At 33.3% G+C, this 26,250-nt stretch overlaps 1 protein-coding gene across 1 annotated transcript in view; it reads left to right on the top strand.

Moving 5' to 3' along the window:
• The window catches only part of LOC129222448 (cell adhesion molecule Dscam2-like), a 327,768-nt gene that overhangs the window by 179,245 nt on the left and 122,273 nt on the right, over positions 1–26,250 (top strand). Inside the window, exon 3 of the mRNA XM_054856962.1 lies at positions 8,847–9,173. Coding sequence (XP_054712937.1) covers positions 8,847–9,173 — 327 coding nt within the window. The remainder of the gene's footprint in view (positions 1–8,846; positions 9,174–26,250) is intronic.

Genomic DNA, 26,250 nt, shown 5'->3' on the forward strand with positions numbered 1-26,250 from the left:
GTAATCCATTAATAGCGTCATAATTTTCAAACACATTTGAACGGCCTCAATTTTTGATTCATTTAGCTTTTGCGAAGACCATATATAGATTTCAAGCTCGAACAATGTCTTCTTTCGGCTTGGACTTGAAACATAAATATTTCTCTTATGGGCAACCATATATCGCCTACTCACACGAGGAAAGTTACCATACTTTTCGAATTAGCAAAAGAATGGTAAAGCAAGAACATTGTGCACAGCTTAGTGCTTAGACAGTTTTCAGTTTTCAAATAATAGAAAAAATAGTTCGAAGTCAATGTTATCTACTTCATTGAAAAAATTTAATTTTTATATGTTTTTAATTTAGTTAGTGTATTTTGTAAAGAAGTAATTGTTTACAAACTATAGAGAAAGCTGAGGCGAATAAAATGTAGTGTAGAATCTAAAAGTGTATGGTGGTTTACGCTTAGTTTCTACATTCGGTTATTTTACATTTAGTTTCGATATTTACTATCACTTTCAAGTTATTTTTATTTTTTTTTTTGCGGAAGTCATACTTACAAAATTTACTAAGCGTAAGTATAGTGCTTTTTCCATAGAAAATTTAGTTAGTACTTACTGAATTCAAAAAGTACTTTCTTCAGCCTGCACTGTAAAAAAAAAATAAAAAAAAAAAAAAAATCTGAAACTTTACTGAGTAAAAATTTTCGATACTTGCTTGCAGTTCTGACTAAGCTTTGGCTATGTTTGCATTACTGCTTATAGAAGTTCCTTAATAAATCAGAAAGGTGCAAAGCTTTTTTTTTTTTTTTTTTTTTGTATCCCTTCCTAAGTGTACACTAAAGTTCCAGAAGCACGACTAACTTCAAACGGGAAGATCTTCGAATTTTTCAAGAGGCTTCCGAGATGATTTCAGGAAGGTTATTAACTTTTATCGGAAAACTTTCCGGGTTTTGGCATGACATGTTACTAGCAGAAATTGGCCACATCAGCTGTCCATAATTTTCCAGTAACATTTGTGAATCGTTTTTACATTGAATCACTCCCATTATCAATCTCATATGTTTTAAAATCGGCTATACTACTTTAAGCTCTATTAAAAATATTTATTTGATTCTATTAAAATAATGAGTAAAAGTTTAATTTTAATCCAGCTTCTTTGCCACAGCAACGCGTGGCTGGGTCAGCTAGTGTATATATATGTATATATATATACACATGGTGAAAAGGACTCACTAACTGAAATAGGCGGACTGTTTTCAAAAATTTGTAACAGTAGATTGGTTAATGATAAAAATAGTAAAAAAATCCAGCAGGAAATTCATACATGTTGCGTACTGTAATTTACTCATTGTATACTGTAATTACCTACTGGGAGTACTGTACGTACTTCCAGAGTTGCAAATTTTATTTCAAAAATGTTCCAATATATGGCGCTGCAGATAGTAAGCAAAAAAAAAAGATTGAAAGTTACAAAATACTTTTTTCAAAAATGTTTTCATTGATCAAAATTAAATAACACTATTTTCAAAATACCTACCGTCGCGTCGCGTCGGCTGCAATCACAAGTCGTAACCAGAGAAAAAAAATCGGTACATTTCAATTTATCCTTTTTGACCTACAGGCTTACTATAAGAAACGCCATCTGTTAAAGAAATTTTGAACTCAAATTTGGAATTCTTGGAAACACATTTACGGACAATCACAAACATGAATTTCTTCAGGAAATTGTTGTTGTTTTTTTCTTTAACCGTTGTCCTGTTATAAATTTTTGAATACAGTCAGTCTATTTCAGGACACCCTGTATATATAATGTGATTTTCTCTTATACAACGTGAGCTTTTAAAGGCATGTCTAAAACTCAATGCCCAACTAGTCACACAGCTGACTTGTTACATAATTTCCTTTATTCAAGATTCCGAGCATAAAAATATCAGAATTATACGCTTTAGGGCATTAAAATTCAATTAACAAGCAAGTCAATTGCTTTACTTTACATTTCAAAAAAGAAAATATTTATTTATGCGCAAGATTACCCATTAAATATTGAAACAATGAACTAAAAGAAAAAAAAAAACAATTTTTTTTTCGGAAGACAAAATACATATAAGTTTGAGAATAAAAATAGTTAATAATGCAACTCATAAATGGAATAAAGTAAATTTTAAAAACAAAAATTGGTTGAAACAAGAAGCAAGTTTAAGCAAAAGAAAAAATGAAATTTTAATGCAGGGTTTATTTTTAAAAAATAATTCCAAGTTAATTACCGTTTAATGCAATTATTAAAATCCGACTTTTAAACATTTACATTCTTTCACGCTTTTTAGTTGCTTTAATAAACTGAAAAAAAGAAATAAAATTGATTTCAGAAAATCCAATATTTTTCCTTTCTCTTTTGCAAAAATAATTGAATAATTCATTTGGAAGGAAGTTAATATGAAGGACTTATTAAAAACGAAATAAAAAAGTTATTAACTCATGGTTTAAAAAAAGTTAAATGAAAAATTTAAGATTCCTAGGTTTTAAGTTAATGTGAAAAAAGAATTTTATTAGTAGCTCAAATACACTGAGCAAAAGAAAGTAAAATATTTTTTCTCTTAATTATTTGCAAGTAATTACGATCTAGGTTCACCATCATTTAAAGTTCAAAACAAAACAATTTGAAATTTCTTTTGTCATTATTCAATAAAATTATAAATCGTCACAACTGCATTTACGTAGATTTTTACGGAAAAGAGAGCTACGTGTTGCACGAATGACAATCTCAAACAGTTTTTGAGAGAAAATTAACTTATTCAGCAAAAAGTATTTCGTATTGACATCACTTTGCACTAAGCATTATTTTATCTCAAAACACCCAAGCATTTTGCCTTTCTAATTTGTGAATATGAGTCACATGATCCTTCCTAATTTTATTTAATAAATTCGACAAAAAAAAAAAAAAAAAAAAAAAAAAACAGTTTTAAATCTTTAAAAAGGCAGTACCTTCAAACTAACGTCATGAGAGTTAAAGCAACAGTAGCCAGAAAATGCAACGAAAATACACGTTTTTTTTTTTTTGTAAGTAACATTTTTTATACATAATGAAAAGAATAATACAACAACAAAATTAACTTCATAAACATTTTCACTGATATAAAGAAAAAAATCAAAAACTGATTTGTAATGTAAATGTAATAACCGTATATGCAATAGTAGTACATATAACAATCGTCATGGTTAACCTAAGAGTGACGTATATCATAATTATAAAGTTTTAAGTTCTCAAACGGTTTATATATAAACTAGTGGTAACCGCACGGCTTTGCCAGTAATAGAAAATTAAAACGTCTTTTGGTTGCCTCTATATTTACAAATAATGTAATCTCGCCAATTGACTTGTGACCGTGTTACGATTCCACGTTATGATAATTTCGTAATTTACTCGTCCATCTTATGATAATTTCGTTCTTAAAATTGGTATAGAAAGAGAACCACATCGAATTTTTGAAAAATCGCTTCGAGGTGCTCATAAGCTATAAATTAACTTTGTGCCAAATTTCATGAAAATCGGCCGAACGGTCTAGGCGCTATTCGCGTCACAGAGATCCTGACAAACAGAGATAGATCCGGACAGAGAGACTTTCAGCTTTATTATTAGTAAAGAGATGAATAATAATAATATTATTAATATGATTTTGTGTAGATCTATCTGTATTTTCCCACTGCATGTACATTGTAACACATATTACGGACTTTCCTTTAAAATATTGAGCAGCTAAGGAGTCTAATTTCTGCCTTTAACATAGATAGCATGAAACAGAAAAGTTGCACTCAGTGCAGTCAGTTCTTTCCTGAAATTAACCTAGAAATATTACAGAAGAAATAAGAAACCTTTCAAATAAATGTTCGTCATGGTTCTGGATTAAATTAAAACTTTCAAAGAAAACGTAGATGCATTTAGTATTAGCTTAGCACCCTCCTGGTTTACCCGGAAAACTTCTACAGCATTTTAGCTGATTTGGTTAAAAACAAGGCAGAAATGCAAAAAAAAAAAAAAAAAAAAAAAAAAAAAAAATTATTATTATAATTTGAATTTTGACATCTTGAATTCAAATTATGTTTTTCGCAATCACGAGAGTGTGTGTGTGCGTGTGTGTATGGGTGTGCTTGTGTGTTTATGTGTGTAGGCGTGTGTGCTTGTGTCTGTGTGAGTGTGTGGATATGTGTGTTTGTGTGTGCGTATGTGTGTAGGTGTGTGTATGTGTGTGTGTGTAGGTGTGTAAGTGTGTGTGTGTATGTGTGTGTGTGTGTGTGTATGTGTATGTATGCGTGTGTGTAGGATTGGACGCAACCTGGAGACGGTTTTCGTTAGAGGAGGAGCATCAGGAGGCCGGTCGACGGTGGTGCTGCAGAGGGAGGCGGGGGGAAAATAAAATCATAGGACATCAAAACCGTCAAGTGAGAACAATAAGCATTGTGATTGCTCAAAAAAAAAAAAAAAAAACGAACAATTTAACTGTTTTTAACGTTTGCAAAAACAGAAGTATCCAGAGAGTGCATTTCGCCTTCGTAAGCGGCTCGGCTAATTTAGGAGAAACGTACTATCACTGTAAGCAAAATGTTTAATAAGTAATATGAACATAACTTAAAACTCGAAGCTAAAAATATTTTTACAACTGTAATAAGCTTAAATTCACAAAACTTGTAACAGTTTAGGATACTTCTCACAAAAACTACTTGTTTTTCACAGGAAACTGGCGAAATCTCGTGAAAGCACGTAACGTTACCTGTAAATAACCTGTGACATTTCGGAATTTTCTTACAGTGTACCAAAATAATTTATTATTCCTGAGAAATATTGCGTCTTAAAACAAATCCTGTCAGTCTTTTCCAATATACATAAAAGAAATCTTCCGAAGCATTTCCCATTCAAGCTCCAAAAGTTTCCAACGGGAAATGAGCAACAAAATATTCCTAACGGTAAAAAGTAAAACTCTGAAACACTGAAGTCACGTTTTTTCAGATCACGTGTTGATCCGCTAGTCACGTCGGAAATGGGGGGGAAAAGAAATATCACTCTTCTGTTGTCAGATTTTCACTTAAAATTGATTTTTATTTACTCTTTTATTTCCTATTTACTTTACTTATTTATGAGCTCAGAGTTATATTTTTCTCTGTTTGAAAACTTTTGTGTTTTTGAGAATTTCTTTTGTTTGTTTCAGCTTGAATAAAAGCAATCGCAAAAATTGAAATAAAACTATTTCACTTTACATATTTTATCAATTAATAATGCTTTTTCTGGAATATTTTACCTTGTTTTATGAGAAGAGAATTCGTGCATTGAATACTTAAACAGATGTCGTTTGTATATCTTATTTTTGTTTCCTCTTTCATCCAATTAGCACTACATCTCAACAATAAAACAAAAATTATGGCTTCCTTAAAATAAAAAAAAAAAAAACTGGATTTTATATTTCAGTTTTGAAAAATGTATTTCCATATGGTATAAAAATAATTTGCTTTCATATAATTTGTTTTGCTGGATTGAAACATTTTTGATGAACGATATTTCGCTTTTAGTATTTTTTGACAGCCATACCAATTACTGTATTTTTTTAAACTTAGTTCCCTCGTTTTGAGTGGAGTTAAAAGCTGCGTACAAAATAAGTGAATTTTTACCAAAATGCTACTTGCTTCAATAAGAGCGTTATAATGACTAACTGCTTATACAAATAGGTCTGTCAGCTTCAATTTTCTGAGGGAAATTTTCCAAAGGCTACATTAAAAAAAAATAATGGTAAGTGAGGAAGCCCTTTAGTCTTCAAAGCTTAAACGTAAAAAAAACTTCAATTCCGTGTAATATGCTAAGTATCACATACAACTGAGAGGAAGTACAGGAGCTGACTTCTCGTAAATCTCCATAGTTACAACACTGATTGTTTTAAGCGGGTTCCGAACCTCAACCCATATCTATAGCAATCTCCCTCTATCCCTTTTGGGTTGAACTATTTATCCTTTTGGATTGTACTAAAAGGCTGTGGTACAAAATATCTTTTCATCCGTTTTAAGTGTCCTTTATTTCAGCAGTTCTTCACTTTATGTTTTATTGACATATATTTCAGTTCTTTCCCAGTGTCATCATTTCTTTTTCTGTCCATTAAGAAGCATCCTTTCACACTTAGTAGACATTTCATCTATTGGGATTATATTTCTCTTTCATCTCTCTCCGGAGCGTGAAAGATTCACTTTCATTCAATATAGTCGGTATTTTCATTGTTTTGACGTAAAGCTCCGGTATCTTTTCCAGTATTTTGTTGCATTCTTTCTATAGTACCACTGTTGCACTGGAGCTTGTTTATATTTTTTTGTGTCGTTGTCGCAATCTTAAGGCATGTGCTAACCTAAATACAATGAATCAGTGTGTCTTAGAATCACAGTTTCTATAACGGGGTGGTTTCTTTAAGTCAAAAATAATACTTTTAGTCATTGAATTGGATACAATTAGCAAAAAAAAAAAAAATAATAATAATAATAACAAGGGCGCAGAAAATACTTTCATTTTTCCAACAGTTTTTTTTTCTATTTATTTTTTTTTTAAATGTCCGATTTTTTAAAGAAGACGTGGTCTTTATGACGTCACAAATGATGCACTTTGCCGCATCTTTCTACTACGTTTCCACGTTATGATAGTTAAAATTGCACTCTACGCTTGCTATCAACCATATCGTTGCCAATACACGTAAGTAAAGATGCAAATTAAATATTTAGCTCTGTGAGTGGCAACACAGAATGGCATTTCATCATTTGTTATGTCATCGCCAAGAAATGTAAACAATAAAAGCGCACCGATTTAAGTATTTTTTTAAAAATATTAAATTTGAACAAGTTACTTAAAAAATAGTCTGATCCTATGTTTTTAAGCATGCTCTCTTTCAGAAAAAAAATACTTTTGAAATTTTGGAATCGACCCCATTTAAACTGCCCCACCCAAATTTTAATAGTTGCATGGTATTGTTTAGTATAAAACAGAAGAAATTCTCCTACATTATTATATAGGTATCCAAGACTGAGAAATTAACGTTATTAAACCTATTTGAAATAATTTTTCGTATGGTTTTTAGCTATCTTGCCATTTAAGGTAACTTTGACCCACTTTAGAAATGGCATGCAGAAACGGGGTGTCTATAATTAAACGATATACTTTAAAGTTGCCTTGCGACGAAACTGTTACTCAGAAACCAACGAAATTGCGTGTACAACATAATGATGGGGTGAGAATTTGTTTGAGAGAATAAAACCTAGTTCAAAATTTCACCACCAGGGGTGTATTTTTATGAGTTACGCATGCATTTTACATTTAATATGGCTTTAAAACGAATCGTGCATCAAGACATCTTCAGCATGACGGTAATCATTTTTACCTACCGTCTTGAATCACTAGATGACATGTTCTACAGTTAATGGCACTGAGCTCAGAGAAATGCTACAAACCTGTTGGGATATGCAGTTAAGATCAGATAAAATTCCTGGATTATCACGATTTCCGAAATGTTTCAAATGCTACATGGATCGAGGTTTGATGAACGGTAAGTAATATATTTTATTAATGAGCGTTTCGATAACGGAATTTTGATTTTCTTTCGCAAACAACAACAACAACAACAACAAAAAAAAAATATTACCTTCAATATTTGTGCACAACATTTGCAAAATTTTCTGAGCAATAGTTTCACTTGACAAATGTAGAGGAGAGTCGTTTAATTATGGGATCCCAGTGAGTTATTTGAATTGCAGTAGTGTATCTTTAAGGAATTCAAATAAATTCTCTAAAAGTTTCAAAACTCCTCCTTTGTACTCCACAGCATCTCAAGCTTTTTATCTATTTTAGTATTTCAAGAATATTGGAATATGGAAGAAAAATGTCAACAGCTTCAGAACGGATTACCTAATGATAACTTCAGATTTATTGAAAGGTGTAATTTGTTGAGTTCCATACTTCAATCTTTTATAATATTTTTTTTAGTGAGATAATTCACTCTTTCACTCTTTTTTTTTTTAAAGAGTGGAAAGCTTATTTCTCAACATTCTCGAAGAGAGCATTGTTGGTTTATACAATGTGTTCTAAAAATAAATCCTTATGAATATATGAAATAGTGCAAAGTTATCTGGTTATGCTCAATGTTACTTTGAATAACCGTAATGGGGTTGTTTCCTTCAGACAAAAGTAGTACTTTTTGTTACTTTAATTGATAGAATAAGGGGAAAAAAAAAAAAAAACATCGACCCAAAAAATACTTTCATTTTCCCAACATTATTTTTTTTATTATTCTTTTTAAAAGTCTGATTTTTCAAACAAGGCATGGTCTTGATGACGTCGCAAAGGATGCTCTTTGGCGAATCTTTCTATCGCGTTTCCACGTTATGATAATCAAGAAGCGAACTAAAAGTGCGCTCTACGCTTGCTATGAAACGTATCGTTGCCAATACACGTGAATAAAGATGCGAATTAAATATTTTGTTCTGTGAATGGCATTTCGTCATTTATGATGTCATCGGCAGAAGTAGAAACAATGAAAGCATACCGATTTAAGTGTTTTTTTTTTTTTTAATAATAAACAAATTATTTAAAACATGGTCAGATCTTATGTTTTTAAGCATGTTCTTTCAGAAAAAAAATACTTTTAAAATTTTGGAAACGACCCCATTAATATTTGACAAATGTTCATTTTTTTTCCTGAAACGATCTATGTCCGCGTACACTGCTTTTCCAAGCATATGTTCACGAAAAGGATGTTTTTAAATCGTTACTTACTTTGTTTGCAATTCAAATTATCTATTTTATTCTAGTGAAACTAAAGCATTCATTACATTTCTTTCTCATCCAGGTATATGCGAGACTTCAAGGAAGGATCACAGAGGACCTGTGTTTCGAACTGAACCCCCATCCCGAGTAGAATTTTCAAATAGTAGTGGGACTGAGTTGCGGTGCAACGCGGATGGTACTCCAGTTCCTCGACTAAGCTGGCAAACAAGAGACGGTGGTAATGCTCGTGATATACCAGGACTAAGGTATATGAGGACAGATGGTACTTTGGTGTTTCCACCCTTCTCTAGGCAGGACTATCGCCAGGATGTTCACGATACTGTTTACCAGTGTTTGGCTGCTAACAGTGTTGGGTCAATTGTTGGTAGAGAAGTTCATGTTCGAGGAGGTAAAATATATTTTGTATCAATCTTTTTTTCGTGTGTATAATATTTTTAAAAATGATATTTTTCATTAAGGTATCTTTGACGTACGCACAAAAGAACTTTTCCTTGTCACTGGCATATTTCCGTAAAAAACGCATTAAAGCTGTGTTTTAAACCTGATTAATCAAAAAATTAATATGGAAAAAGTTGAATTATTTCCTTTAAGAGGTTACAGTACCTCAAAAATGATGAAACGATCAAAAAAAATTTTATTGCTTATTTCAAAATTAAAAACTATTCTGAACACAGGGAAAAAGTTTCATTGCTTTAGTTCAAATATTTAAAAAGTTATGAGTGGTTTTAGGCCATGCTCGCTATGTGTTCTTATTCAAAAGAAAAAAAAAAAAACTTTAATCTGCTTTTTCTCGATGATGGTGCTTTTGTGTTTTCATGTCATTAGAATCTCTAAGGATTTTTTTCTATTAAAGATACAGCTTTAAAGTAATGCTTTTTGCAATTGGAATAACATATTTGACAAAACTGTGCATTGAATAAGCATTTTATAAATTACTCAAATGCTTAGAATATGTTAAACCTTTAAAAACCAATTTAAAAAAAAACTTTGATTTTTTGCATAATTAATCACATAAAATTTTCTAATAAACTCATTAGCAAATGAATGCAGAGATTTTTAGAGATGATTATAGTGATCGTTTAGCAAAAAAAAAAAAAGTGCAAAAATTAAAAAAAAAGCCTTAGGGATTTCAAAAATTGAAATTTCCTTCATTTTTGAATCTTTAAAAAGCGTAAGCAATATTTTTAAATTTTGAAAATAAATTATTGATTAAGAAATGAGTATGCATGTTATGATTTCAAAGAAATATAAAATTTACTTAAATTTTAAAAAAATGTTTGAAAGGTACTGTGACCCCTTAAAAATATAACAAAAGGAAAATTTATTTCAAATGATAGGTATAGATTGCAAAAAATGAAACCGAGCAATTAAACAGGTTTTCAAAAATCATTCTCTAAACTTTCTGAAGGGTGGTGTAAAATAATTCCATGTTGCCTATCAATACAGGCAAAATCGACGTTTTTCTTTTCTTTCTATTTGGGTCATTCTCCTGCAAAGTAAAATTTTGAAATCCTGAAATTTTAATTTTTTAACTTTTCGGGAAGGATGCAATTTCACATTTTTTGAAAGACAAAATATGTATCTTGGTAAAACTACAATGGTTCATTGAACATGTACACTTATTTTGAAGATAATGATGCTTTAGTTTGTAGAAAGAACAAACTGTCATAACATTCCCATGTTAAAAAACCATGCAGAAATTCCATTTACAAAAAATGGTTTTAAGGTTTACAATTAAGTACTAGTAATATCCTGACAGAAAGTAAAAAGAAATATATCATTTTAAGTCTTTTAATAAAATAAAAATAATTTTGAGATTCTTTTTTTTTTTAATATACTGAATGCATTACATCATTAATTTTCACTCGTTCAAATTAAATCTTATAACCTAAAGTAAATATGCTTTCTAAAATACTAATAGAACTAACTATTTAAAGTACATTTATTAAAAAAATTGAACATTAATAATTTGAGGACAAGCAATTATGTAGCAAGGACGGTAATGACTCTGGAAGAATAGTAATGATCATGGCAGGATGGAAATGACGTATACATCTTTAAAATAACTTTAAGCAAACATACAGTAAAATTAATGTCAAAATGGTTTATTTTTTCAAAACAGAATATTATGACGTGATTATTTATGTAATTATTTTGCATTAAACGTGCCCCGTGTCCGGGAAAAGTTTGGACAACGAACTTGAACTAAAAATATTTTTTTTAGAGGTAACAAACTCAAACTGAGCAACAATCGAATATACCAATTTTGACTCCAATAACTGCTTTATAAAACCACAATGTCTAAAATTTCCTAAGTTACAATATAAAATTTAGAAAATTCACTGAAAAAAATCCGCGTAAACATGCCCTGGTGTACCCTACGGAGAAATAATGAATATTCGAGATGATGTAACACATTTTAGAGAAAACAGTTTCTTAATTACTTATCTTATTTTCCAATGGAAGAACGTTTTATTATTATTGTTTTACAATTTACACATAATATCGGTAACTTATATTTGTGAAAATAATAGTTCAAAAATTGGGGTATAACTGTAAATCATACAAGTTTAAAATAAAAGACTAAAATATTTTAGTTATGCGTTACAATAAACCTTGCATAATTAATTTCGAAAAAAACAAGCTAATGTGTGTTCCTTTTACTCCAATTTAATGTCATTTTCCCATTATTGGTAATTTAACTGTGATTCAATAGTATACTCTCTAAATATCACCAACAGTGGCCAAATTAAAACCAGATAAAAAAAAACCCGCCAAATTTGTCGCCAAGTTTGCGACAAAACTTGGTGATCAAAAGACTGACGATATATCGCCAAGTGTCCGCCAAATTGTAACACCACTTGAGTTTACATCGAAATTAACTATGGTTTTCCCCCAAAAAAGGGCAAAAGACCCCCTTAGAAACACCCGAATGAAACCAAAGGGGAGGTGCACAACTAGACCCCACTAGGAGTATACGTACCAATTTCAACGTTCTAGGACATACCGTTCTTTGTTATGCGACATACACACGCACATACGCACATCCGCTCATACGCACATCCACACATACATACATACGTACGTACAGACGTCACGAGAAAACTCGTTGTAACTAACTCGGGAATCGTCAAAATAGATATTTCGCGTGTCTATACGTTCTTAGGCTCTTATCCACGTGTGGTCGAGTCGAAAAAAAAAATGCTCAATATTCATTCGGGGGTGAGCAAAATGGAAATTAAGGTCGATTTTTGAGTGAAAATTTTTTCGCGAATACAATACTTCCTTTTTTGTGAAAGGAAGCAAAAAAAAAAAAAAAAAAAAAAAAAAAAAAAAAAAAAAAAAAAGCTGTATCTCTAAATTCCATGAGCACACGTTAACAAATGCTATTGATTGAAAGGATTTTCATACACAAGCTAGTAAAAATATATTGTGTATATTAAATTCGAAAAAAAGAATATTATTCATCGTCGCCGTTTATAAACTGCAATGTGTGATTCCCAAATGAATGAGTGTAAAATAAACTATTTAAATATAGAGCGCTAATTCTCATACACGCTGTAGTAATTAGTATTCGTCTTAATCGAATAAACAAAAAATAAAAACAAACAGTTCAGAAATGAATTACACACACCAATATATTGAAGAAAACGAAACTACATATGTATATCTTCAAAACATTAAAACGTATTTTATATTCTTTCATTTATCTTTTATTTCTACTAGCAACTGAATATTCTAATTTCAAATTCAGCGAAACAAATTAGTTGTTCTAAAAAACTGTCTTTACTCTTCTGCAATGCAATTCTAATAAATGCTTAGAAAAAGAGAAAAAAATAGTAGTTGCTTAAGCGAACTCGAAGAAATATTTTTGAAATATGAATGCAAATACAGTACGCAAGAAAATTTAAATTTAATCGCCTTTCGCGATTAAGAATTGAAGTATTACATTTTTGAAATAATTTAAAAGACGCAATATCCTTTCATTGATTTAGGCTTTTATGCCTCCCATAGCCACTGAAATTTTAAATTTAATGATTTCGTAACAAGTTGCTTTTGATATTGTTCAACTTTGTTTTAAAGACGGTTTTATTTTTATTCTTCGGTACACAACCACTACAAAATCTATCATACATGAAACAAACGATTCCAAAAATACTTTGGTTAATTTTCTTATCCTCTTAAATATTTTTTGAAATTAAATGAGATTCACTAAGTAATCATAGAGTATTATGTGAATGTTCATACCGTCTGTTAAACAAGCTTATTGGCTACTCAGATCATTCCGAAACCATTGTGACTGTTCAGTAAATTATCGCCCATTAGCCAGGACTAAGGCAGAAATACATGGAATACACCGCCAGCTCAGTCATTTCCAGCCGAGGACTGCAGTTTCGTGCTTATTAGCACTCATCAGCCCGGCATAGAAAAGCCTTGAATCTTTGAGTTGAACCGAACCATTGCTTCGGTCACTCGTCTGGTCTGTGCTAATTCTAAATTAGCTACCAGTTTGTTCCGCACTCTTGGCTTCCTTAAGAGATTTTCCATCTCCAGCCCAGTCACTTTCCTATGCCGGGCTGATAAGTGCTAATAAGCACGAAGCTGCAGTCCTCGGCTGGAAATGACTGAGCTGGCGATGTATTTCCTGCATTGTGGCTGTTGTCTTGTCGAGTGGAATACTGCCTTGGGCAGGTAAAAGGCATTCACTTCATTTCACTTCATTCATTTTTCACTTCATTTTTTTGCATTTTTGCATCTATTGTCCGTTAGCTTTATTGCACAAACTTGCTTATTTGGTTTCCGCGCGCGAAATAAACGTCTAATTCCAAAAGTTCCTTATTGTTAGTATTGAATCCAAAACACGTTTCTTCAAATATCTCAAAAACTCATTTCTGCAGATACTGCCGTTTACTGCACACGGCGGAACAGTGCGGTGGAGTGGTGACTAATCGACAATATACTACTACGTCAGACTAGTATAACAGTTTTTAAGGAAAGGGGCTACTTCTTGGAACAAAAAAGTGATGGGATCTCATTCTGTGTTTTTTTCCTCCCAAGAACATTGTTGTTACGCTACAAACTCCAAAATTACGACATTAATAAAAAACGACTTCGATATAGATATCAGACTAGGATTTCTTTCTTTTTTTTTTTTTTTTTTTTTGTAACTGATGAGTTTTTTTTTTTTTTTTTTGTAACGTCAGTGATGATTTGAAATAAATGTAATCCAATAAGTATATTTATAGTACTCTCTAAAAAATGTAAAACGTTAAAGTTAAAAGATGGAAATAAAAATCATCCCAATTTCTTTTTGTACCAGTTATTCAACCCTAAAACACACGATGTAAAGAGGACCAAAAAGTGTGGCCGAGTTTTTTCAAACTCCCAATGATTAGGATTGGGCATACAACAGATTTTCTGCGCGGGACTGTTGGTCTTTCCAGAATGTCGTCGAGTTTTCTGAAATCGTAAAACTAGAAGTAGTGTCAACCATCCAAGCAGATATATTCTTTTTAATCTAAAAGTAAAACTATGTACAAGCCATATATGTAAACATAAAAGCGATTGAATGCGAAAGTTATATTCGTCTAGGATAAATGACGACCCACCTGACGAGTAAATGGCTAAATACATCTTGGTGAATTTCAAAAATCACGGTTTTTTTCCGACTGTAAAGGTTTTGTAACGCTTGGACAAAAATGGAAATGAGCAAGGTACTGGAAAGACGAGAGAGAGTTAATTTATTTCTTTCAGTTAGCATTAACAAGTGTCAGTTATAATGGATATTTTGGTAAAATTGAAGCAAAACAGCAGAATATATATATATATATATATATATATATATATATATATATATATATATATATATATATATATATATATATATATATATATATATATATATATATATATATATATATATATATATATATATATATATATATATATATATATATATATATATATATATATATATATATATATATATATATATATATATATATTTATTTATTTATTTATTTATTTATTTATTTTTTAGTTTTAGTACTTTCCTTCGTATGAAAACAGTCTACTGCAGAGTCGTCAAGTAGTTAAATTTTTTTCATCATATTGTAAATCGGTCAGAAAGGATTACATTATGTTACTAATTATTGAGATTTTCATTTAGTTATAACACGCTTTGAATATCACTGATCAATTAAACGTGAGCATTGACTTAAAAGAGTGCCTTTTCAAGTATAATTCCCCATGCTTCATGTTTCACTTAGATTCGTCACAATAGTAACACCTATAAGAATATTCAAATGACGCAGCTACTATCGTTGAACCGCTAGGTGTTTTCACGAATGGACCACCTGACAAAGTGGTTCATTCACGGAAAATCTCTAATATTGTTGTAACTTCAACTCAATTACCTTTGAAAATTGAACAATTGTTTTTTTAAAAAAATATGATGATGGGAGAAAAAAATCTCAGTAATTCATGAAAACTCTTATACTTTATTATAATTTCAAGTCAATTTTTTTAAAATAAAATTTGTTAAAAATTCAAAACATAATAATAATTTCAAATACTTTTGCTGTTCCAGAAAAATCCAAAAATTTGTAATATTAATTAAATATGGCCAGTAGACAAGTGAGAGTACGTAACGTGCTACAGTAGCTTACAGAAATGGTATGTTGAAACGAACCTTAACGAAGTCTGCCGACAATACTCGTATCGAGTCTGAAAGCAACTTTAAACAGTAGCATGTAAGATAAAAAATCTGTTTGTTGCTACCTTAGTCACGAATTAAAAATATAGGAGATAAGATCTCCGAAATGATATGATTAGATAATCATATTTCGAAACTGGAGAAGACGTTTTTGGAACTACTTTCGAAAAATTGTGGGAATTGGGCTGTCAAGAGTCTGAGAAAAATCATGTTTCACAGATTTATTTAAAACAAAAAGCCTGTTAGTACTATATTATCTGATAATTTGAGTCTTAAGCTTCTGGTTTCAGTAATAAAATGGTCAATAAGTTATTTGATATTTTAGAGAGCAAGTACAATCTTGCGTCGGACGAAAATTTTCAAAATGAATTTAACAAAACTCCCAACAGTTCAAAAGAGGTTGAAAAGGTATTTTCTAAGAACTCATGTTTGTGAAAATTGCTACTGCATGAAAGACTCATTGGAAAAGGATCAAATTTATTGCAAATATTACTCATAGTGCTACAAATAAACGATCAAAATTACAGATCCCTGAAATGAAAATAACTGGTGTAAATTAATATCGAATGTAGGAACCCCGCGCAGTTATACGAGCCCATACACGTTTGGTAACGGATTATAGAGGTTCTGAATATCACGATTGTGAATATCATCCCATATGGTTTCAATCTGAATCCAAGGTTTTTCCGTACCAACTGCCGGAAGAGACACATGGGTGAGTCTCAGACCAACGCAATCCGAGCCATTCTTGGCGGGCGTCATATCGGCATAACGGGCAGACCAAGGAAGTAGCGTATTCTATCGTGCACCGAAAAACACTTGTACGTTACGTGCGACATATGGACTTGCATTGTCCTAATGAAACACCGCACCAGGGAAGCTCCGAAGAAAGAGTAGTACCTCCGGCGTCACAGCGTCCCTGAAGCAACTCTTGCTATTGAGGTTACCCGTAATTCGGACTAGATGGGACTGCCCTTGATATTTAATAGCGCTCCAGACCAAGGCGCCTGGCGTTTTGCCGGTATAGCGTCGGATTACTCACTTTGGGAGGTGATATTACCACATGTAAAATCTGGCGCGTACACGTCCATCGTTATAGTGCAGATAAAATCTGGACTCATCCGAAAAGACGACCTGTTGCTGGTTCGCAGGCAATTGGGTGTGTTGGTGGGCCCATTGAAGCCGGAAGTGACAATGGTTAAATGTAAAGGGAATCCTGCGTAGGGGAATCCTTGCATGCAGGCCCTGGCGCAACAGACGTCGACGAACCGGGGATGCAGCAAGTGTGACACCTGTAGCCATACTCCAACGGTGTGCTAGCGTACGAGAAGACGTTATACGATCCATCACAGCTAGGTGGGTGAGGTGTCGATAATCTCGTGGCGTCGTTCGGTTGCGTGGGCAGGCGCGAGTCTTTCGGCAAATTTCATCGTCCTCTGTCCATCTTTTACAAATACGCAACACAGTTGAGGCTATACCCCACGTGCGGGCACTTATTTCTCTATACGTAAGTTCATCCTCACGCATGCAGATCATGCGGCTACATCTTTCGAACTCCGTTACTCGTTCGTATGACGCTCTGCGTTTTGGACGATGCATATTGAGTATTAGAGAAACCTCTACCAACGGCAGATAATTCTATAGTGATTTCAAAATACTTTTACAGCCCTTTATACAGAGTCTGCGCCGCAGTTCAGAGGGCGTAACTCGGTGCACGCATGCGCGACGACTCTGTAATTCTAATCATTTGCATATCTTACCATGTTATACCTTTCCTGTGAATTTCAGTTTATTTGCATAATTCCTTCTTGGTGTTGCAATTTTCACAAACATATGTATAAAAAATGGATCTGATTGCTGCATTTTTTCTGTCAAAGTTCTGGATATATTTCTTATTTTCCCATATCCCCCCCCCCCATATTTCAAATTGATACCACACCTTAAAGTATAATATTTAAATTTAAAATTTGCAGACTTTGCTTCAACTGCACTAACATGAAAAACTCCACTTTGAGCTACGCTTCAACTTAAACAAAATATTGTTTTTAAAATATTTATTTTTACTTTTTAATTGCCATGTAGGACCTTTATTAGCATCATGAATGAAAGCCTGGCAATAATACTACTTGGCCGATTACTTCAAAACTCAAAAAACGTCCGTTCAGCCAGGGGGGGGGGACAGCGAGAAGCAAAGCAATGTTAGGGGACATTTTGAAGTTTTGAGTAAAACACGTTTAAAGATTTGGTCCTAGGTAGGCTTTTACAGAAAAGTTTTTCTAAATCATGCTCTATAGCAGCACCTACTAGTGCTACTAGTACTGTCACTTACTTGCCACAAAACAGAGGAGAGGTTCAATTGCCATTTATACTGGTTAGCTCCCATCTTTTAATTTTGGAATTTACATCCTTCTGTTCCTGTCTGTCTCAAAAATCAATTAGAATTTTAAAAACAAGTATTAGAAGCAAAATACTAGATCATTTTGTGAAATCATGTAGGTGTGCAAAAAAAAAAAAAAAAAAAAAAAAATAGAGCAGGTTTGACAGCCAATCTTTAAATTCTTCAGGATTGACGGATTCACGGTCAGCAAAAACAAACAGAAAAGTTAGTGGCTCTAGCTTCACTGCTTTCACTTTTAATTTCAAGAATCTCAGAAACCCACCATTCTTCTTCAAATACCTAAAAGAAAAGGTTTCCGAACATTTTCCACGTTTTCTTCAATAATTGACGGAAAGAATTTTACAGGAAGTCAGCGCCATTCCGGCTGAACTAGTCTGGAAAGGATCGAAGAACTTCCGAGAATATCTTTGAAAACGGGACGTAAACGAAAAATTCTAACCATGAGATATTTTTTAAAGCCATAAATTAAGTTATTTTTACATCTCTGGCGAAAATATATTTATTTTTTATGCGTTTTAAATGTTTAAAACGTATATTTGAAGTGATTGTGTAACCAAAGCTAACTGAAAGCAATTTAACACGTTTGAAAATTGATCTCGGTGTGTGGGAAACTTATCTTGTTTTGTTCTGTGAAAACTTCGTGCTTAGATTTTGCAGTTTAGGCAAATTATGAGTTTTTTTTTTTATGTTATAAAACAGTTGTTAATGTGTGGCAAAGATGGTATGCTCAATTTTCAGCAACTTTCTTGTTAGTGAAATACGTTTGTTTAAAATTATTTTATTTGTTTTATTTTTTACTAAAAGGTAAGAGGAATAAAGCAAAGCATGTCCGAAATAAACCAATGCATGTCCAAAATAAACCATTTTTTAAATTTTACAAATGCCTTGAGGAACTTATTTTTGTTTATTACAACAAGTCATTGTTTTGAAATTTTCTGCAGTGTCAGTTTAACTTGTGACTGGAGCTAGTGGTTACGTTCAAATATCGCTACCGGTCGACCGCGGTTGGTTTATTGATGACGTCAGCAGTTGATTTGATGACGTCGTGGTTAGTGTCCATACTGTCCAACCACGGATTGCATGGAATTTTCAAATGTCCAGATAAGACGAATCTATGTGAATAAAGGGGAAAAGAAAAAATTTGATGCGCGTATTCCACTCATTTGAATGAAACTCTACTTCTGCAACAGCTGACATTGGTAAAAAATAAAAGATTCGTCCATTTCTGGCTGTAAAATGGATGTTTGTCTTTCCATACAATCCATGGTCAGACAGTAGCTGTCTTAATTGTTTTTTTTTTTTTTTTTTAGTTTTTGAGACAGTAGGATCAGACAGTAGGATAATTTCATTAGTTTTCATCAACCGGCAGCTCTATTTAAGGCTCCTATATATACGAGTCGATGCATCAGCTTAAGATTAGCCATTTTGGATCGGAGCGCGTGTTTGAGAGGTTGTCTTTTCTAGCGAGTTATCGCGAATGGTGATTGTTCACTGTAAGCAATTATTAGTGGCACGTGAATTGTTTATTAAATAAAATAATGTTTTCGGCAAATTTGGTGAAATCCGAAACTTTGCTGTGGTAACCCTAGCTGCGCAACAATGAAAAATCTGATCCAAAATGGCTAAACTTAAGCTGATGCATCGGCCTATCTATATAGCGGCTCTATTTCTAGTACAGCGCTCCTGATTAGACACTTGTTAATCGCGGTCGACCAGCTGCTCTATGCGAACGCAAGAAATGTTCTTTTATTTACTTTTAATTATCATTGTCTTTAAAAACGTTATATTTGTTTTATGTGTTGGAATATTTTCTGCACACGAATTACAGCAGCTTTTTACACTGTCGGGATCATAGATGTAGTATTAACTAGACACATAACTAGAAACCGGTTCCACGGGCTACCGAGACTTACTATTAGACAGGCATGAGTCCCAAAAGCTTAGTACATGCGCACAAATGAGTTTTGGGGTTCGCCGATAGGATGCAAAAACAGCGTTGCGTTCTCGTACGCTATGCTTTTGCCCGTTTAATTCAAGATTCGGCAATCAAAATCGATCAATGCTTTTTACTTCGCAGTTGTGCATCTAGTTATATCACATATATGGTTGGGATCAAAATTTTTCCCGCATTACACAAAATGAACATCAACTACTATTTATCATTGTACATTATTTCGTAATTTGTACATGCATACGCATTGTACATATTTCGCAACTTGCAATAACTTTTAGTTTGGACTGATTGACTACCTTAAAAGTTAGATGAACTAAAACAAGACTTGAAATAGCATAAAATACTAAATCAGCTATTTAACAATTGCTAATCATATAACTCAGCGTGTATCAACCTTTACTGTTGCATAGACCGCCGGTTTTGCATTTGAAAAATTCGAGACCCACTAGCTACGAAATATAGGTTAAAATTGTGATGGAAACCATAAGTTATAACAGGATGGGACCAATGGTGTAAGTTCAAAACGTGATTTTGGACTCTGCTCTATAAAATGTTCAACTAACGAGTATTCTTCATTTGAAACTGATTAAAATTTTTTAGGTAATTCTCCTTCTTAGCGTTTTGCATCCAATGAATTCATATTTTCTTTTATAGGAAAATACCCAAGAAATAAGAAAGTCTGAAAATTTTGGGAAAAAAACTAATAAAACTCAAGGTTTTTCTTATCTTTTGACCATTGAACAGTGTCCACGGCGTAGTACCTTGCTGCCCGCAGCCCACTTGTAGTCCTCAGCCCATGGGTTGAAAGCCGCTGGTAAAACGTTTCAAGGGTTAAATACCCTTCTGGTAAAAGCAGCATATTTTGATATAACTCTAAACAGATTTAACAGACACATTGCAACAAAATAGTGAAACTAAAGCTTAGTTGTAAATGTAAATGTTTGCTGTTATTGGACATTATTCCTTGCTGCCCGTCGGATTTTTTTTTTTTTTTTTTTTGCTATCTGCGTACTGTTTTTATGAAAATAAACTATATTTTTATTTATATTCAGTAAATTACCGCCCATTAGCCAGGGTTAAAGCAGGAATACGTGAAATACACCGCCAGCTTTTAATTTACTTAATATACCTTGCCTCGCGTTCAATCTTCGAGTTGAACCGAACCATTGCTTCGGTCACTCGTCTGGTCTGCTAATTCTATATTAGCTACCAGTTTGTTTCGCACACTTGGCTTCCTTAAGAGGTTTTCCATCTCCAGCTCAGACACTTTCCTATGCCGGGCTGATGAGTGCTAATAAGCACGAAACTGCAGTCCTCGGCTAGAAATGACTGAGCTGGCGGTGTATTTCATATATTTTTATTTATTTTTTTAATTTTCTTTTAGAATGCTTGTCTCTTGTCTGAAGAAGTATCGAAAGCTGTTAAAAACCATTCCATTTAATGTAAAAGACTCTCAAGCCATTGTTTTTCATTTTCACAACATTTTAACAAGTACATATTTGTACATAGTATCTTAAATCCATTCCAATAAACGTATTTGTAACTACTTAAACTATGCTGATTAAAGCATACCCATATCTAAGAATCGCAATTATTGACGAAAACGCAAACTGATATTTTGAGATATGATCTACTTTCAAACACGTTTCGGTAAAAAAGCATTTACTCCTTAAAGTTTCCGCCTGCTCAAACAACTTTGCGAGTTAAAAGCTTCCAGACCGCAGAGTCTGATCTGCACTTAAAAAACTAAAGTAGTTTCAGCAGCAAAATAATATTTTAAAAGCTTTTAAAACCATCTTGGTACTTAAACTTCAGCAAAAAAATAAATAAATATATTTTTTTCTTCCTTGACGGGATACAATGTCTTGAGAATAAATATTGTTCTTTTAGGATTCCTTTTCCTAAGATTATATATGCTTCCTAACGTTACAGAATCTTTGTTTAATACATAATTATGCTACCTTTTGAAAAAAGAACTGTGACGTACTTAATGGATATGTGACAAATGCAGTTTTTAGATTTTTTTTTTACACATTTCTTCTGTATACATTAAATGTTTTTTGAAATATATACTTTAGATGCATTAGTTTAAGATATTTTTTAAAGCTACATGTCGTGCGTCGTCTTGCATCCTTAAAATATCACATGTTTGTGCAGAAAAGGGAGCCAGCATTAAAATCTTAACTAAATTGTTAACTAGTCTCCGTGAGTGTGTTCTCCCCCCCCCCTCAAACACCTATTCTTTCAATATAATTTTTAAATGGTAGTATATTATTACTAAACCATCTCAGAAACGTTTAAAAAAAGAAAAGGGAAGAAAAATGACATCTTGAATTTAAATTTAAACAGTCAGATAATTTTAAGTTTTAAGTAAAATACGTTTACTCAAACTATGTTCCTAGGTAAGCCTTCATTGAAAGGTTTTCCTAAATGATGCCGTGCATCGGTTCCCAACCGGTAGTTCGCGAACCACTGGGGGTTCACGAGAGGTATAAAGGGGGTTCTCAAAAATTACATTGTAATGGTGGAATTTTAACTTGCTTGTTTGGAATAAAGTCTTAAGTTCGAATGATTTCAAGCAAGTTTCGTTCATCATTTATTCGTTTGTATCTTGCACATTCGATACTCGTAGCATGAAAATGTAGCATACTTGCTGAAATATTTTTTTTTACATTTAAAGAATTAAGTCTGTCATTTTAAAGGGTCGTCCTAACCGCTTTCATTGAAAATGATAGCATTGAAGCGTGACCGAAAAACCTCCACTTTTTAATACTATTTCCTCAGATGCAAGAATAGGAAAACGTTGGTTTTCTCAATTGTTTTATCAAAAAAAAAAAATCGATTAAATTTGATGCAAACATTACTTGGAGCATGTGAGAGTGTCTAAAATATCTTCAATTAAATTTAGATCTTTAGTTTCTTTTTCATTTGAGTGCAATAAAGATCTATCGCACTTCTCTTGTAATGTGCCGAAAATGCCTACAAGTGAGATCGCGCTGTTGTTCGTTGATATAAATTTCACATTACGTACATCGACTACAATTTACTTCAAGCTTTATTGTCGTAAAAGAGAAGGAATGGCTGCCAACCCAAAAATATCACAGAAAGTATGAAGCAATAAGTTATTTTAGAAAATTTGCGGGGGTGAAGTTTGGCAGTGTGTGGTATACGCAGTAAAAAAAAATCAACGGAATTAACTTAATTTGAGCAAAATGTAAATAAAGAATTCCACGATTAATGTACACACTCTATTCTTATTAAACAGCTGAACTCGTAATCCTTTTCTAGAAGTCAGAAATAGACCTTTCTATTTTTACTGGAAGAAAAAAAGTTCATTTAGTTAATCTGACTGTTCAATGAAAGGTATTTTTGAAGATCATTGTTTAATTGAGATTATGATTTAATGATAGAAGTAAATGTAACCCTGAGTCAGAAAATAACTTTATTTATTTATTTCTTTTACTTTTTGTACCGCGTTTCTATGTGAGGAAGGATTTTCATCATAAACAGTTTAATACTGAAGCAAATTAAATGCTGAAAGTAAGGTAAAATTGAAACTGTCAGATATTTGAGACACACTTAGAGTCTATTCGTTCCACAAATACCTATTTAAAAAACATTTATAAATCTACCTAATACTCAACAAAGTTAAACTCAACAAGTGGATATACTCAACAAAGAATAATTATTTATTTTTTAATGACTTCGTTTTGCATTCATTTTTTAGATATCATTTTAGCTCGTGGCAATATTTGTAATTCTATATTTTGCAACAATGTTTTCGTTCTTGCTATGAACTATGAAGCAGCAGCAAATCAAAAAAATCTCCCAAATCTTATTGTGTGTGTGTGTGTGTGTGTGTGTGTGTGTGCGCGCGCGCTTTTTTTTTTTTTTTTTGGCTTGTAACTTATTACTTAGAGCCCAAGAGGTTTGCCAACTTCTTCCGGGTTTTAGAAGGGGTTCGCATGCAGAAAAGGTTGAGAACCGCTGCCGTACAGCAATACCTATCAGGGCTACTATATATTTTGTCCAAAGATTAAGCATAACTTTTCTTGCCGTTTTTACTGATTATCTCTAAATTTTTATTTTTGGCTCTTTCGTCCTTTTGCTTCCTACTGCCTCAAATTAGGTTTTTAGCGATCACGAATTTGCATTAGGACCCTACTCGTTGGGCCGAACTATATCATCATAACCCGAAAGAAAGAGACAGCAGACGGAACTTTTTTTTTTTGAGCAATCACGATTGCTTATTGTTCTCATTTGACCGTTTTTGATGTCCGTGCCTTTTTCAACTTGGACCAAAAGCCTTTGCAGCACCACCGCCCACCGTCCTCTGCTGGCGGCGCGGCGCGGCTGCTCCGGTTTTGAGCTATCCGCTTCTCCTGGTCGGAGGCGTCCATGTTCTACACACATACACACACACGACTTCACACACATACACACACACAACTTCACACACATACACTCACACACACCTACGTGCATACACACAGGTCTACGCACACACACAACTATGTACAAGTAACTGCCCGGGAGGAGAGGCAGACTTGAGGGGGACAGGAGCCGTTTCTAGAAACAATAACTCTAATGAGTAGGGTCCTGTCTCAGTTCGTGATTGCGAAAAACATAATTTGAATTCAAAATTTCAGAATTCAAATTAATTTTTTCTTTACATTTTTTAATTTATGCCCACCAAATTATGCCACGCCTTGCAGTCCAATACAACAATGATGCAGTAGCAGAGCGGGGAAGCTCCGTGAAGACGACATCCTTCAGCACGTCGAGAAGAACGGGGCAATGAAAAAGATGCTCCCCTGTCATTTGCTTAGTCCCTTCACATAGTGGGCACAGCGGGGAACTGACCAGTCCGATTTTAAAAAGATGTGCTCGTAAGTAGTCGTGACCAGTAATGAGACGAAAAGATGTAACCCCTTCAACTCTAGGGAGAAGGGAAAGTTGCAATCTTGATTGGTATTCAAGAAGACACGCCCAAGATTTTCCGCTGGCAATGCCACGGAGAGATGAAATTCTTTTGAGCCTGATATTGCTCCCAAGATGTCGTTTGGCGTTTCGAAGATTGATCGGGAGGCAAGGTGGATTTAATGTTGAAATCTCTTTAGGCAACAAGTCAGCTCGTTGCCATGGATGCCGCAGTGGCTTGGTATCCATTGGAGCACAACGTCTTTACCGTTCTCAAGAAGTGAACTAATAACGAGTTTACATTCAAACTCAGTCTCTGTTAAGAAAAGGTTATAGTCTGTGATTGACTGTATTGCAGTTTGAAAGTCAACAAAAATGACAACTTTTTGGCAAGAGATCTCAGTGACAGCCCTGAGGGACATATAAATTGCAAAAACTTCACCGTCAAAATTATCTGACCAGGCAGCTAAGAGATTCCTTCAGGCTGAAAAATTTGGAAAAAGCGCCAGCACCAGCCCTACCTGAGGAGGCTGAGGCAGATCCATCGGTATAAACGTGAAGCCAATCTTGAAATGGATACCTTTCATGTATAGTACCCAGGGCAGAAGCCCTTAACCCAGCCTATGAGGAAGAATGTTTAGGGAGAGACTGCACCAAGTCCAAATTAGCAGTAGCGTAATTTAAAGTACGCGGGAAAATAGACTGTCTAAAATTGGTCTGTCTAATGCTCGAGACATGGAGGTCTTTAGCAAGTCGGTGAAACTCAAATAAGAAAGGATGTTGTGTTTTGATTCTGATCTGAGGCGGGATGTAGCTGTTCCAAAAATCCTCTTTTCTGAGCAATCTCTCACCTAGGAATAGAGCACTGTAGGTTCGTCTATCTGACAAACAATAAATCGCAGTTTGCAATTCCATAGCAGCAATAGGGGTTGTTTTTGCTGCACCAGTAATGAGTCTTAATACCTTGTTTTGTTCAACGTACAGTTTATCTAGAGCACTATCAGAAGCGGTGATTCGATTCCGTTGGCTCATGTAGTTATTGCTTTGGCGTTCTTCGGCTCGGTCAATGTCTGGAGCTATTCCACATCCGTCTTTTTAAAGGCAAGAAATAATAACTTCGCTCTTCTGAAACTCAAACTACCCCTAGAATAATATTGTTATTGATGGCAACAGCAGAACAGTATCAAGTCAGTGATCAAGCATGCAAAAATGTTGCCCTGTTTTTTTGTTTTGTTTTTTGATAATAATATTAAGAAGATTAATCGACACCTTTCTTTTTGTTTTGGATTATGCATGCGGTTTTTATCAGTGAAAACTATTGTCATAGCATAAGTTAAAAAAAATATGTATATAGCTTTTTTTTTCTTCGTTACAACTAAATATTTTTTTGTAATTTAATAATTTTAATTGTTTACTAAACATTTTTGACGATGCATTACTTTTTTAGTTCGTATTTACGCACAGAATATCAAAACCAG

Source organism: Uloborus diversus, chromosome 5, assembly GCF_026930045.1.
Source record: "Uloborus diversus isolate 005 chromosome 5, Udiv.v.3.1, whole genome shotgun sequence".
NCBI classification, from domain to species: domain Eukaryota; kingdom Metazoa; phylum Arthropoda; class Arachnida; order Araneae; family Uloboridae; genus Uloborus; species Uloborus diversus.